Source organism: Stigmatopora argus, chromosome 10 (genome assembly GCF_051989625.1).
Source record: "Stigmatopora argus isolate UIUO_Sarg chromosome 10, RoL_Sarg_1.0, whole genome shotgun sequence".
NCBI classification, from domain to species: Eukaryota; Metazoa; Chordata; class Actinopteri; order Syngnathiformes; family Syngnathidae; genus Stigmatopora; species Stigmatopora argus.
The window spans coordinates 403,381-418,339 of record NC_135396.1 but is presented as its reverse complement, the minus strand read 5'-3'; the positions used below and the strand labels follow the sequence as shown (position 1 = coordinate 418,339).

General features: G+C 45.2%; 3 protein-coding genes across 4 annotated transcripts; all 3 read right to left on the bottom strand.

Annotated features, from left to right (window-relative positions):
• Window positions 1–2,309: 2,309 nt before the first annotated feature.
• Window positions 2,310–3,506, bottom strand: c15h3orf52 (chromosome 15 C3orf52 homolog). Its single transcript, XM_077611758.1, has 4 exons — window positions 3,378–3,506; window positions 3,157–3,302; window positions 3,002–3,072; window positions 2,310–2,938 (listed from the first exon to the last, which is right to left on the bottom strand). The coding sequence occupies exons 1-4, from the start codon at window positions 3,478–3,480 to the stop codon at window positions 2,743–2,745; spliced, it is 516 nt and encodes a 171-aa protein (XP_077467884.1). The 5' UTR covers window positions 3,481–3,506; the 3' UTR covers window positions 2,310–2,742.
• Window positions 3,507–5,647: 2,141 nt separating this feature from the next.
• On the bottom strand, window positions 5,648–11,203 carry LOC144083666 (capZ-interacting protein). 2 transcript variants are annotated; one of them, XM_077611658.1, is made up of 5 exons: window positions 11,069–11,203; window positions 8,922–9,017; window positions 7,896–7,964; window positions 7,019–7,225; window positions 5,648–6,241 (listed from the first exon to the last, which is right to left on the bottom strand). In XM_077611658.1, exons 1-5 carry the CDS (start codon window positions 11,072–11,074, stop codon window positions 5,960–5,962), a joined length of 660 nt encoding a protein of 219 aa, XP_077467784.1. In that variant the 5' UTR covers window positions 11,075–11,203; the 3' UTR covers window positions 5,648–5,959. The 2 variants fall into 2 exon arrangements, with proteins under 2 accessions (XP_077467784.1, XP_077467785.1); XM_077611659.1 differs by lacking the exons at window positions 7,896–7,964; window positions 8,922–9,017; window positions 11,069–11,203 and adding an exon at window positions 7,678–7,763.
• A 252-nt stretch (window positions 11,204–11,455) lies between these two features.
• mlnr (motilin receptor) lies at window positions 11,456–14,892 on the bottom strand. The gene is made up of 4 exons (XM_077611386.1): window positions 14,792–14,892; window positions 14,598–14,700; window positions 13,145–13,986; window positions 11,456–13,037 (listed from the first exon to the last, which is right to left on the bottom strand). Exons 3-4 carry the CDS (start codon window positions 13,932–13,934, stop codon window positions 12,727–12,729), a joined length of 1,101 nt encoding a protein of 366 aa, XP_077467512.1. The 5' UTR covers window positions 13,935–13,986; window positions 14,598–14,700; window positions 14,792–14,892; the 3' UTR covers window positions 11,456–12,726.
• Window positions 14,893–14,959: the final 67 nt, after the last annotated feature.

The window sequence follows — 14,959 nt, the reverse complement described above, 5'->3', positions numbered from 1 at the left end:
GTTTTTTTTTTTAAAGAAAAAAGCCTTACTATACTATGTCATTTTTTATTCAAAAAAGCCTTACTATACTATGTCGTTTTTAAGAAAAAAAGCCTTACTATACTATGTCGTTTTTAAGAAGAAAAAAAGCCTTACTATACTATGTCGTTTTTTTAAAGAAAAAGCCTTACTATACTATGTCGTTTTTTTTAAAGAAAAAAGCCTTACTATACTATGTCTTTTTTTAAAGAAAAAAGCCTTATTATACTATGTCGTTTTTTAAAAGAAAAAAGCCTTACTATACATGATTGTTTTTATTCAAAAAAGTCTTACTATACTATGTCGTTTTTAAGAAAAAAAGCCTTACTATACTATGTCGTTTTTTTTAATTAAAAAGCCTTACTATACTATGTCGTTATTTATAAATAAAGCCTTGTTATACATTGTGTCATTTTTTTACGAAAAAAAGCCTTCCTATACTATGTCGTTTTTAAGAAAAAAAAAGCCTTACTATACTATGTCGTTTTTCAAAGGAAAAAATCCTTACTATACATGGTCATTACCAAAAATAAATAAAGTCGTCAGATATCACCAATATTACTGGAGTGTGTCTTTCCACAATTAGTATTTTCGTATTATGATAAATGGTCCATAAAGGAATTTCGAATTGGAAAAGTCCTCATTGAGCCGTCTTCTTTTCTGTCCTTGTGCGATCTTTCAAACGATTAAAAGACACTAAACGCAATTCGATTTGGAGATATTATGACTGCAAGTGGAACTACTCTATCTTTAGAGAAGCTTGCAATGTAGAAAACGGGAGCATTTCTTACCTTTTCGACATGCGTCGAGTACACAAAAATCAGCCAACGTCAAAAACAACAACTTCTTGGTGGACTTGTGTTCATGTCCTTTAACAAACGTGTCTTAGTTGGAGCTGGCCCAAATCAGGCCGTTTAGATCATGCGATTAAAAACCTGAAAAGACGTTTACAAACAAAACAAAGCATACAGGTCAACAAAAACCGTTTCTTCTTTTCATTCTCTTTTCCGGTCCGTTTCACTTCCGGCTCACCAATGTGACGTCAATTCAGGGAACGCCCTCGACTTTTTTTAAAGTATAATAGTAGTTTGAAATGAAAGCCTAGTCTTATGGGATGCTACGCCTTTATATCAAATCAAAAGCCTTTATTGTCATCATACACAGCTGTGTATCATGAAATGGGTGAAATATCATTCAACAAAGGTGCTCTTAAATGGGTCAAAATGGTCAAAAGTTTGCACTTTGACGGCCCACGTTTGAAATAGGTCCAAAAAAAGTCTTGGACTGGCTCTTGACAGTTTATAGCAGGCTGTCCTTAGTGTGGGCAGGTGTGGTTCGAGTCCCGATGCTTTGGCTGTGTTAGGCTACGGCAAGCCACACCACTTTTTCCAGGTTGTGCAATATTAAGGTGGATAAACCATTTTCTATCCAAAAAAGACTAAGACATTTTTCTTTTAAATAGAGACGACTGTGTGTCGTCAAGGCTTTCCAGAAAAGGCTAAGTTAAGTGTGGCTATTTCATGGTGTAGAGGTTCACTCGCCTGATTGCCATGTGGGCGGTTGGGGTTCAAATCCTGGTTGGGAATCATTTTTCCCTTAAATAGAAACAACATTGTGTCATCAAGACTTTCCAATAATGACAGTATAAAGTGGCTATTTCATGGTGTAGAGGTTTGCTCACCTGCCTGCCATGTGGGCAGGCAGGGTTCAAATCCCAGTTGGTAATCATTTTCCCTTAGTTGTTTCTATATATGTGTAGTCAAAACTTTCCAATTATGACAAACTAGTGTGGTGACTTCATGGTGTAGAGGTTCACTCACCTGCCTGCCATGCAGGCAGTTGTGGTTCAAATCCCAGTTGGGAATCATTTTTTCCTTAAATAGAGACAACCGTGTGTCGTCAAGACTTTCCAATAATCACTAAGTCAAGTGTGGCCATTTCATGGCGTAGAGGTTTGTTCATTGACTGCCATGTGGGCAGGTGTGGTTCGAATCCTGGTCGGGAAACACTTTCCCCTAAAATAGAAACAGCCATGTGTAGTCGAGACTTTCCAATATTGACAAAGTTAAGTTAAAAAAGCGACATAGTATAGTAAGGCTTTTTTTTCTTAAAAAACGACCAGGCATAGTAAGGCTTTTTTCTTAATAAACAACTTAGTATAGTAAGGTTTTTTTTCTTAAAAAACGACATAGTATAGTAAGACTTTTTTTTACCTTAGAAAAAGACCATGTATAGTAAGACTTTTTTTTCTTCAAACAAAAGATGGCAATGCACAGTAAGGCATTTTTTTTTCTTTATTTGTTGAAAAAGTGACCATATACGTATATAGCAGCGGTCTCAAACAGGTCCTCAAAGGGCCACAGGGGGTGCCGCTTTTCATTCAAACCAAAAAAGCGGACACCTTTTGCTAGTGTAATCAGTTGAGTGCCGCCAGGTGCTACTTATTTTAGAAGACCCCTCATTGGTTCAACTGTCGACACTGGATCGGTTGAAACAAAGACCAGGAACCACTGTGGCCCTTTGCGGAATCGGTTTGAGACCCCTGATATATAGTATTTCAAACATTTTGAAGCATGTCTACTGAATGAGCATCCTTTCCTCCTCCAGGAAGCCCAGCACCCCTGGTCTTCTCGTCTTCACAACCCCCGACGAAAGCCAATGTCAAGCGTACCGGCGGCTTTCAAGGAAAACGACCGCGAGCAAGCAAGCGCCAACCCACTCGGGTCACGACAGCTCCAGGGAAGCAGGTTCCATGTATAAAGCCGACTGGTTTTGGCCCCGCTGGAGTTTCTGCTCGTGGAGGAACTGCCTGAGCACGTTGTAGACCATCTCCCGGCTCAGCGTGAACTCGTCCAGCAGCTCCTCCTGCTCCTCGGGAAACGCGAAGGTCAGTTGGTACTCGGGGATTGACGACCCGTTCCTGGCGAGAAAAGTTGAGCTATGATTTTGGTGGAAAAAGGCAAAACAGGGCGGCCACGCTTACCGTAGAGCGAAGATCTCCACGTGGGAAAAGTAGCGTCCCAAGGCAGGAGATGACGTGTACAGACGAGATAGCTGTGAAAGTTAAGATGGAAAAGTAAGTAAGTAGGTAGGTAACTTGCTTACTTACGATATTTCAATGTAATGAATTACTCTGACCTTTGTTTGCAGGTCGCCGGCGAGATCTCCACGGGAGGAATTGGCGAACGACGTGTCGTGGAAGAGCAGGCCGAAGCTCCCGTTGAAGCGACGGGCCGCCCCGAAGGTGGAGCGCTCGAAGGTGTCGTCCGGGTCGGCGTACAACCCTGCCGGATGCCAAGCGTTTTGACAAAAGTTTAGATTTTTGTTGTTATTTTTGTTTAAACGTGCCTGGACTTGACCTGCACACAACGCCAGCGAAACCAAGACGAGCACGACGGCGACCAAGGCCATCAACGGTGGCACCATCCACACCTTGGCTTTGCTGTACTTCCCCTGGCACATTTCCCTCGGTGTCCGCACTACACAGCTCTCCTAATAAAAGAAAGAAAATAAACATGTTAACTGGTTGCTGTCCCTATTTTGGATTGGATAACTTTATTCATCCCGTATTCGGGAAATTTCAAACCAACGGGAGGTTTACTAGTGATAAACACATGGGAATTCCCAACGCAAAGACCTTTCATTGCCCCTGCCAAGATGGCTACCCCACCCTAAGGTCCTGCTTTGCCTATTTGGAAAAACAAACATTCGCAGATGAATGACAGCACGCAATGTCCAATCTACCTGAAGAGGGAAGACTGGCGGTAAACTAAAGCAACTGTTTTATAAGCAAACTGCCATCCATCCACCCACCCACCCACTGCAAATGCAACCTGTACAGCGCAGGGCTTGTAGATATCTTTACGCAAGGGAGATGTGGCGAGAAAGACACCATTATCATAAGCAGCCTCCCGCGGACGTGGCCACCGCCAGGCTGTCTCGTATATCTCAAATTTGTCTCGTATCTCAAGGCAAATATTTGCTCAGGGTTTTCATCGTATCTCAAATTTATCGTATGTCGGGGCGCTCGTACGTCAAGGTATACGTTCGCTAGGAATAGTGGACCTACCTCGTCAGAAACGGGTCCAGAAGACATGTTCTCGCCGTGGTGACCATTGGTCTAAAAAAACAAAACAAAAATACACTTCCTTTACTTCCTTGGAAAGCTCCACCCACCCTTTTGGAAAGAGGAAGTTACTTTTGGCCAGCGAGATAAGTCATGTGAAAAAAACAAAATAACAAAAAAACAAAGCCACACCACACAAATAAGTCTTAACTTAACTATGGATGCCATACTTGTGAAAGTTCACAGCATGGAGGAGCACTTCCTGTATACGTTTGACAATTTCCTGTGTCCAGCCCACCTGAGCGCCAGAAAGAAGACCGCTTTCCGGCGTGTCGTGACGTCCACCGCCGTTCGAGTCCGTCGCCTGTCAAAACAAGTCAAATAGTTTCCAAAATGATAGATAGGAAAAAACAAATACCAAAAGTTGTCTTATTTTTAACCGATATATCCTCTCATTAAAAACAAAGAGGGAAAAACAGTACACATTCATCTTTTTAAAAATAATTTTATTGGAATGTTGGGGGAAAAGGTGGATGTTTTTCCAAAACGTTTCTGTTTTTTAAATTACCAAGACAAAGAGGAATAAATATTCTATTCATACTTTTATTTAAACTATATATTTTTTTCTTTTTCCAATGTTGGGAGATGAATACAATACATACAGTCAACATTCATTCTTTTGCATTTAAGAACAAAAAGGAAAAGAAATTCTAAAACAAAGTTTTGTGTTTTAATAAAAAGGAAGGAAAAAAACTAAATATTTTCAAGGATATGTTTATTCATTCATTTTATAAGTATAAAAAGAAGGGAAATGGTTAGCATGCTAGCATAACTCTTGCTAGCGTTATCATAATCGTCATTGACAATGAGTTGCTTTAAAATATTTGTGTAATCGCCCACTAACGAGACATTTCTTAATACCTCGCCTTTTTTTGTGTGACAAATATCAAAGGAGAGGTGTTTACTTTTGGAAAGTAAAGGATAAACGACTCACCGGTTCGTTAGCATTCTTTTTCAAGTCCTGCAACTCAAGACTCATGTTGAAAAACAACAATATTCCAGACCGGAAATGCGCCGTTGAGTACGACAGGCACCTTTCCTTCGTAAAAACCCAACCGAAAGTTGAAAGTAAAGTGGCGAAACTGGACTGGGTTCGGTTCCGACTACGGAACGGACGCGTAAAGATAGGTTTCTGACCCACACGAGAAAATACAGGTTGCGTTTCCACCGAGTCCAAATGAGAAATGACAGACAGGTGAGAACCACAACAGGTTTCGGCGACAATGGCGTCACCTGCGCCTGATTGGTCAACTTCCCGGAAGCGAAAGGTGTTGCTGTGCTCCTTTCATTGTACACAAAATAAGAAACAAAGATGAAATAAAGTTCCCCGGGCCCCCTTTTCTTCAGACATTTCCATTGTTCCCGTTTGCTAAGTGAACGATTTATAAAGTTAAAAAAAACGTAGTCACCTTACCATTTGCATAAAAGTCAAGTTGGAGAACCAACAATAAATATTATTGCTTGACTTATATATATTTTTGTTCCCATAGTTTACTCGTGTAATGTTGCACCAACACCAATTTTGGCTCTTCAATACTGATGCAGATAATGATAGCATGTTTTTGAAAAATATATATTTTTAAAAATACACCATACTATTTTGTGACAAGAAAACTGTACAGAGAGCTAAATTGTGGGTACGGATTACTAATGATTTTTTCCCAGCCAGGGACTCTCCGAACATCTTTGATCTCTAGGAGAGATTTTTGTTGTTGTAGCCGAGTTGTCCAGTGTTTTTCCTACCTTTAAATGGCCGCTAGATGGCGACAAAGCAAGTAAATTGTCTCACGATTCAAATGTGTTTTCGCTAGACAATCAGCAGGGAGCGTCGGCCTCTCTTCCGTCCGTCTGCCGGGTCTCGTCATCCTTCACCTCCCCAGGTGAAGTCGCGGTGGTCTCCGACCGAGCCTGTTCGCAGTCCTCCTCGCCCTCCTCGTTCACCTCGTCTTCTCCGACGTCCAGTTTCGAAACGGCGTCCCCGTCGGCTTGGGGCCAAGACGCCGCGTGACCGTCGAGCGACGCCAACGGCGAGTCCCCCGCCGAGCGCCTGTGCCGTCTCGTGGGAGGTCGCCTCTTGAACGACAACCGTACTCGCGTCTGCCATACGTAGGGGGAAAGAAGGGAGATATTTTTTTCCAATGAACTGATTATACTTTGAACAAATAGACAGCAAAAAAATCATTTTTAGGACAGTTACCCCCGGCCACTTGGATGAAAAGTTTATAATACAAAAAGCATTGACGACGCTAGGTGTCCCATCCATTTCTTCATTTGCTGCCAACCCTCCCAATTCAAATGACTTCCGTCATCTCGTGTCGTCAATGGCACAGAGAGTCAAAAGTCAATTCGGGCATCAAGATCTTGAGGGAGAAACTTTTTTTTCTGACAACAGAAGAGGGTCTTTTGTGCATGTGAAGTGCTCCTGTCCCTTGAAATGGATCGCTGTTGGTCAAATGAAATTAGGATCCTTTTAGCCTAAAGTCTTGTCGTGAGTCCTTCCCCAACTCTTTCCCTCTCTCTCTCTCTACCTCCTGAAGTGAAGATAATGGGATTATGGCTCGAATGTGGCGCCTAACTGCTGCTAATCTGGGGTCGGCGCGCGACGCCCGCTGAGCTAACACGCTACGGGCGCCGCCCGCTCTGAAAATAACCCAAATGGATCGGACGTCGAGCGCCGTCAATGGCCCTCAAACATGAGCACGTACGGCCAGGTTTAAATGAACATGATATCTTTTGCTGTCAGTGGCGGGCAATGAGTTCAATACAAATGTGTACTATTTCTGCTTTTACTCATTTTAATGTCGTTATTATGAACATTGTACTCATTGACGTAGTTATATATTGATAACAAAATTGGGACATTTGGGACATCACCTTGTGGAAGCTGGGCAGCGGGGCGCCTTCGGGGGCGCCGTCGAAGCCGACGGGGTCCTCTCGCTCCTCTTCCTCCCGGACCGAGGGCCCGGGGACATGGCCCGGCGGGGTCGTGACAACGGCGGGCGGTGGCGAGTCGGCCCGCCGTTCCGACTCGCCACCCTTGGGCGACGGCAGCAAAGTGCTGGGCGACAGAGCGAGGTTGGCCTGCCGACACGATAAAGAAAACACCCATGTTGTTAGCTGTGCTTTGCTTTCCTTTTTTAAAAATCTTTTTGAGTTTAGTGCCGCGGACTAAGTGGCAAAAGTGGGACTGGTCGTAGTCATGTTTTTTTGGTCCGTTTCAACATTTAAAATGAATATACTTTTTTTTAAATGTGACCAAATGACTGCCTATATTACTATTTCCTCCCAATAATTTCTCAAAAAGTAATACAATTCCGTGTTCTCTTTTCTAAGAAAAAATAATACATAAACATTTGTTGACTTGAAGGGAATATTTACGATGATTTTTTTTCTAGTTTATAAATAAACAAATGAATGAATTAAAAAAAAGTTCCAGTCCAAATGGATTGGACATCTCTCGCCGTCCATGCCACGGAATGAGTTACTAGTACCAAAAACACCAAAGCGTACTACTACTACGTGCCTCTTCCTACCTGCACAGGTGAAAAGAAAAATAGGGAGAATCGGCAGCCCTTTTGTCCCATGGCTGTCACGGAGCAACATGGGACGAACAATGGTGCCAATTTCCAGTCTCGCTGGAAACCCCGTTGGCCCTCATCCCATTAGTGACCCGTTAATCCGTCCAAACCCAATCCTCAACCTCAACTCGTCAACAAAACAAAAAACAAAACAAAAGAACCGACAGTAATACCTGGAGTCTCTCAATGATGGACGAGCTCTTGGTCCGGATTTTGATGGGACTTGAGGGGACAGAGTTCACCTGGAAAACAAAAACAATGCTTAAAAGCCCAAATGTTGTCTCAATGCTTTAGTTCCGGCAATCTCTTCATTTCTGTTCAGTCGTGTGGCGCTTGAGCACCCCCTAGTGGCAAATGTGTGTCATGCGTTAGTTTGCCTGGGTTTTCAATGTCGTTTTTTTTTAAAGTCAAAACGACACTTTAAATGACTCCGTGCTAAATGTGTCAATTATAGACGAGTAATACTAGTTAGTGTTACAAATTAAGTTGGTGTGTCTTTTTTGTCAATGCAAACGAAACGAAACATACAACTGACTCACAAGTTAGCATTTGTTCAGGGTTTAAGTCATGATTTATGCTAGGTTTGTGATGTTTAGCTAGCATAGGTTAAAAAATGCATTCACTACATTAGCATTTATGAAGCAAACTTTAAAAAGATCAAGTTCGAGTGTATATCATCACTGTGTTGCTTTTTTTTTTAATCCCAAAACAACTAAACTAATGTTCGTCAGACATTTTGTATGTTGTCAAAACATGTTAACATGTCCACAATGTTAGCTTTTGTTAGCCCGCTCGGCTAGCGGACTTTGGCTAAGCTAGTTATGCTATGGGACCACTTTTCGAGTAACGACTTTCAATAGGAACGCTTGTTTTAAGTGATAATGGGTGGCGTAAATTGCGCAAACAACACATTTACTTGTGTAATATTGTACGTTATTGTTTCAAAATACATGGGTGTATGTATATCTGCGGCATGAGAACAATGTTAGCCGTGTTGGATTCTTATCATGTATCTGTTATATTTTGGTGGGAAAAAAACCTAAAGAACTACATTAATATATTTTTTACCACAGAGTTAGCGCTAGACATCCAGTCCATTTTGACCGGTTCATAAAAAAAAATGGATTGGGCGCTTAGCTTAGCGCCGTAAAGGACACTGAAATAGGAGCAAAATACGTAGAGTAGTCAATCTGCCTCACCTCGTCCTGTACGGCGGGCATCGTGGGCAGGATATGACCTTTGAACCTGCCCGCCAGCTCGGCCACGGTCGGCTTGGACGGAGACTCTTCGTCGAGCTCAAAAGAACAAGTGTACAATGTTAAATGTGGCACTTTGAAGACCAAAGTCATGTTAAATGTGACGCTTTGAAGACCAAAGTCATGTTTTTCCCCCACTCGCACGCACTGTCGGCATGAGCTAAGCGCCGTTGCCCAAAAACACATGACATCAGAGCGTCGGCCGTCGACGCCCTGAACCACGGCCCGGCCCGGAAAAAGCGGGGCCACCCTCATTTTAACGCTTTGCCCTCTGCCGAAAATTCTGACGTTTGGCTACGGAAAAGGGGATATGTTGTGTTTCTCACGCCAGAGCTTTTCCAACGTCGAGCCATATTTAGCAATGGGCCGCGTGTACGGGGCTCTCTAGAGGGAATTTGCGGGGCAAACTATTTGCGGGGGGCCGGCGGACGGGCCTGGGAAAAAGCCCCCGGATGGGCCGGAGCACATCTGGAAAATGCTAAGAGGCCGTTCTGCCATGGAAATCGTCGACAGAAGGAAAGCGCGGCGCAAGGTGCCAGCCAGCGACACGGTCGACGGCGCCGGACGTCGTCGATTGGACGTCCGGTGGGGGTGCTGAAAGCCTGTGGCGTCCTTTGATTTTCTGTGAATATTCTATACGTAAAGAGCACCCGCCGTCCAATCCGTCCAAATGGTCGGTAAATGGAAAGACAATCCTCGTCTTTGTGCGCTCTGGCAGGGAACTTGACACGATAAGGAGGCGTGGGGAGGGGGGAGGGGGTCTCACTTGGGCCCTCGGGCCTTATCTCGTGAGCGGCAAACTTTTCCCACGAGGTGAGGCTCCTTCTCCAAAGAACAGCAATTGATTGTGACGGCCACAAGATCCAAATTGGCCCCCAGTGATGGGACTTTGGTCGTTCCGCCTACGACAGGTGACAGGGGTCGGGAACCTTTTTGACGAAGAGAGCCACAAAACAATTCATATTTTCCAATGTTATTCCTTGTGAGCCATACTACAAATTTAAAAGTCAAAATACATACATGTAGTATTGGAAAAAACCGAATATTTTTTAAAAGATTCTTATGCTGTTGCTAATCAATGAGAGGGTGCATTCCAGAAGAGTCTACTGCAAAAAAATGAAGATTAAAGCAAAGAAGAAGATTAAAGCAGTTCTAAATGTAATATCTCAGTTCTGTCAACAGCGATTTCCATATTTTAGCTCACAGGTTAGCAAAGAGCAAGATGCACCCATCAAAAGAGCCACATGTGGCTCCCGAGCCATAGGTTCCCTACCCCTGGCCTACGACGTTTAGGTGCAAGCCAACGGACCTTTATGACAAACACCACGTACTTTTCTATTGGGCATTCCTACACCCAACGGTTTATTCTGGGGCGAAAAAAACCCCCAAACGATTCACATTGTACCACTCTGACTAAACTCTCACTCCATCCGGATCTGGGTAAGCGGCGACCGGTGGCGGCGGGTTGGCCAGATAAGGACGGGCGGCCGGAGCTCTCCTCCCGCCCGCCCGCCGGCCCTCCTTATCCTCCCTCTCCACCCGGGCTATCTGTCGCCAGCCGGTCCGTCGCGGACCGATAACGTCCAAAGAAAACACGTCGGCCGTGAGGTCAATGGTGTGCAGGACCTTTGGAAAAATAAACCTTGGCTGGATAATCATCCATATGAGCTCCAATGTACTTTAAGAGTTGACTCATTTTTGGGGGCCCGATATTGCGTGGTAACACATTATCTTACTGATGAAATGATTCAAGAAAAAAGATATACTACCCCACACTATCCATCATGGCTGGGTCAGACAGCGCCTAATTATTTGTCTCCCATTGACAGTGCGAGACGTCCAATTGATTTGAAGTGGGAAGGTGAACAAATGATGATTGACTGCCCTCCTAGGAAGCCTACTCGTGATACAGTTAGTGAAAGGCCATTGATTTGAGTAGACGTCCAATCCATTTGAAGCGGGAGGAGTGGCACCGAACAAAAGCCTCCCACTTCGCTTCAAAGAATATTGTGTTGACAATTATTTTTATGATGTGTACATAGAGAGATAGTACAAAGAAAAATAGCAAGGAGGAGAAAGTGAGTGGTTACCTCCATCCCGGCCAATGTTGACTTGTTTCTTCTTATAGTAGTTTTCTCCTCATTTGTTGACGTCCTGAACTTGAAAATGGGGGGGTGTTTTGAAGAGTGACTGAGGCTGACTGTTTGTACTCACTCACATGCTCAAGAAGGTCGGAGGAGGAGGAGGAGGAGGAAGAGGAGGAAGAGGAGATGATGCCAGGGCCGAAAAACCAGCTGCTGCTTTCAAAATAAAACAAACTAAAGCCCATACTACTTTTGTCTAAAATCCATCTAAATCTAAAATATATATGTTTGTGTCAACATTGACCTCTTTTACTGTCTTTGACGGTGATAGACATCCAATCATTTGCGAATTAAAAATGCAAATTGTCATATTTCATGATCCATTGGTGTATATCAATGTTTATAGATTTATTGAGATTTCACTTTTCATTTCAACATTTAGTCCAGCATTAAAAAATGTGAACATACACATTCACTTCAACATTTAAATAACATTTAACATGTTCAACATTGAAATGCACGCAATTTCAACAATACCGTAACGATGGATAGAAACTTTTAAAAGGAATGAAGTAGTGAAACGACAGCATATTCGTGGACATGACTGATTAAATGCTGTATTTTTTTCAACCATCTACACACTACTACTTAATATTATTTTTGACATTTTATTTTGGATTGTTTTCCCAATTTCTAACCCTGTGCCCCCTTTTTTTACTCCAATACTTTTGTCTATATTTTTGCATCATTGTCTTTGCCATTTAGAACTAGGAACAATTCGTATTTATGATCGACGGAGACGCTTTTTTAATGGTCCATCCAAAAAGGAGAGCGGCCCAGACTGGTCTCTGACACGATTAAAGCGCACTTAGGAGGCCATTACTTTGAATATGGTGATGCGGATGAGACGCGGGCCCACGACGTAATGTCATCAGCCGGTGGCGTTAAGTGCCGTTCCGGGCCGTTCCGGGCCGGGCCAGGTGGGATCAGCTGGCCGGCCCGTCACCGATTGGCCGATCGGCGTGGAGCGAGCGCCGCAACAAAAGCTGAAGAAGCGTTTTGGAACACCCGCACGACAGCCCTCGTCTCAAAACGCCTACAAACGCGTGTCCTTTATGCTAACACGAATGGATCGCCGGTTTTAGAAAAAGAGCCCCATGAATATCAATATGTAGGAAATGTGTCCATGATTAGAAAACAGCAATACATAACATGAAAACTTAACGTGACGGATACATTTGTTGACGCGCGTTCATTTTGGCGGCGAGGGATCGGCAGCCATCGGCCAAATGGGCTTAGTTGTCCGTCGCCGTCAAGTTAAATCGGTGCTTAACAGTCAAAGTCTATGGCCTTCAATCTCAAAACGGATTGGACGTCCATTTACATCTTAATGTACTTTTTTTTCATGGCTGTTCAAATCAGGCATCAAAGGGTTAAGTCATTTCACGACAAAGAAGGTGCCAGATCAAAAATAAAATATACATTTATAGTCAAAACATCTAATCTCTATTCATCTCACGGAGAAAGCTCCCGCGAGTACGCTAAAGCTAACGAGGAAGCCGTGCCCATCGTTACGACGCTCGAGATAAATGGGACGTTTGGCACCGTCGACCGGGAAGCCAAACGCCGTTTAGCGGTGGCGGCGAGGTCACCTGCGCGAGAGGTCAGCGACGGACCGGGTCCAGGCGGACCCTCTCGGTCACGGTGGCGCTGACGGCGCTGATCCGGCGCGGCGCTCGGGCCTCGGCGGGGCCCCAGCGGCGCAGGAAGAGGCGCCTGGCGGCGGCGCGGTACTTGCGCGACATCAGGTTGTAGACCACCGGGTTGATGGAGGCGCTCAGGTAGCACAGCACCATGGAGGCCATGTTGAACTTTTGGCTCAGCACGGCCCGGTCGTAGCCGTCGGCCTGTGCGAACAGGTTGCGCCCGACGTGGTACGGGAGCCAGCAGATGATGAAGGCCAGGACCACCACCACTTTGGGGAGGAGCCAGAAATGACGGTTATATCGTGAGCAATAACAAGTCCTAGCATTAGCACAGGGAATGAATTGGTAGTACGAAGTCACTCGGGGGGTCACTCACCCAATATCTTGACGGTCTGGCGGTGAGCGCGGCGGCGGCGGGGGGCCCCCCGGCCGGGACCGGGGCCCCCACGCCACAGCCGCAACCCCACCGAGCCGTAGAGCACCAGGAGGCAGAGGACGGGGCAGAGGAAGTAGCCGGTGGACACCCAGAGCATGACGTGCAGGCTCCCCGAGCGCACGGCGGCGTCCGTGTGCTTGCACTGGCCCGACTCCACGCCCACCAGGAAGAGGGCGGGCGCGGCCGAGGCCAGGGCGAAGGCCCACAGGGCGGCGGCCACGTAGTGCGCCCGGCGGCGGCTCAGCAGCGCCTTGGCCCTCAGCGGGAAGCGCACGGCCAGGTAGCGCTCCACGCTGAGGGCGGCGATGTGCAAGATGGTGGCCGAGGTGCAGCCCTCGAAGACGTAGTGGTAGAGCAGGCAGACGGCGCGGCCGAAGGGCCAGCGCACGTAGCGCCACAGGCGGTGCAGGTCGAAGGGCAGGCACAGGAAGATCAGCAGGTCCGAGGCCGCCATGCTGGACAGGTACAGGTTGGTGGTGGTCTTCATGTCCTTGGAGCGCCCGATGATCAGCATGGTGGCCGCGTTGCCCGCCACGCCCACCAGGCAGATGGCCCCGCACAGGACCGTGACCGGGATCAGAGTGGAGGCCGGGAACAGCGAGGTGGTCGGCCAGGTCGGCGGGGTCAACGGGGAGGCCGCCGGGGCCTCCGACCGGGGCGTCTGCGACCAGGGCGTCTGGGTCGGCCTCGCGCTCCACGCCATCCTGCCGGACCCGCAAAGTACGTCCATGTCGAACGTGGGATGAAGGTGAGGTGAGGTCAGATGAAATCAGCCCAGATCGCTAGCCATTCATTACAGGTAGAAAAACAAAAGAAGAGTTTTGAAATGAAATGAAATATATGTGTGTATGTATATGTGTATGTATATTTATGTGTATGTGTATGTGTATGTGTATGTGTATGTGTATATGTATATGTATGTGTGTATGTATATGTGTATATATATGTGTATGTATATGTATGTGTGTATATATATATATATGTATATATGTATGTATGTGTATGTATGTGTATGTATATGTATGTGTATATATATATATATATACATACATACATACATGTATATGTATATGTATGTATATATATCAGCAACACGCTTATTTACTTATATATTTATTCATGTATTTATTTATTAACTTACTTATTACCTATCCATTTGTGTCTATAATGCCTTTCCTATTTCTGCATCCTCACCCCCTTGCTACTGTGACAACGAAATTTCCCAAATACGGGATGAATAAAGTTATCCAATCCAATCCAATGAAAAGAAGTCCCCATTTTTATTTTAAACAAAACATAGAAGCCCAGCAAAACACAACAGAATAACAATCAATCACAATCGGAAAATCAAAAGAGATGAAATGAAATGAAATGATGACGGAAGCCACTTTACCTGTCGGATTGAAGGGAGGACGGCGACTGGCGTCGATGCGGACTCCCCAGCCCAAAGTCTGTCCGTCCGTTCGTCGTTCAAGGGGGAGCACGTCTTTTCCTACCTAATTGAATGACCAAAGCGGGAGGAAAATAACCAACCAGCAAGCAGACAAGCGTGGGAGGGAGGCGGTGTGCTCATCGCTATCACTTTACTCGGAACGTGAATGGATGGACGCATGGACGCATGGACGGAAGGACGGAGGGATGGCAAATGGCAACCACCACGATGGACGTCCAACAAGGACCAAGACCTTGGGGCCTAAATTTGCATTTAACACACTAAAAAAAAATGCATTAGGGATAACATGGTTACAATACACG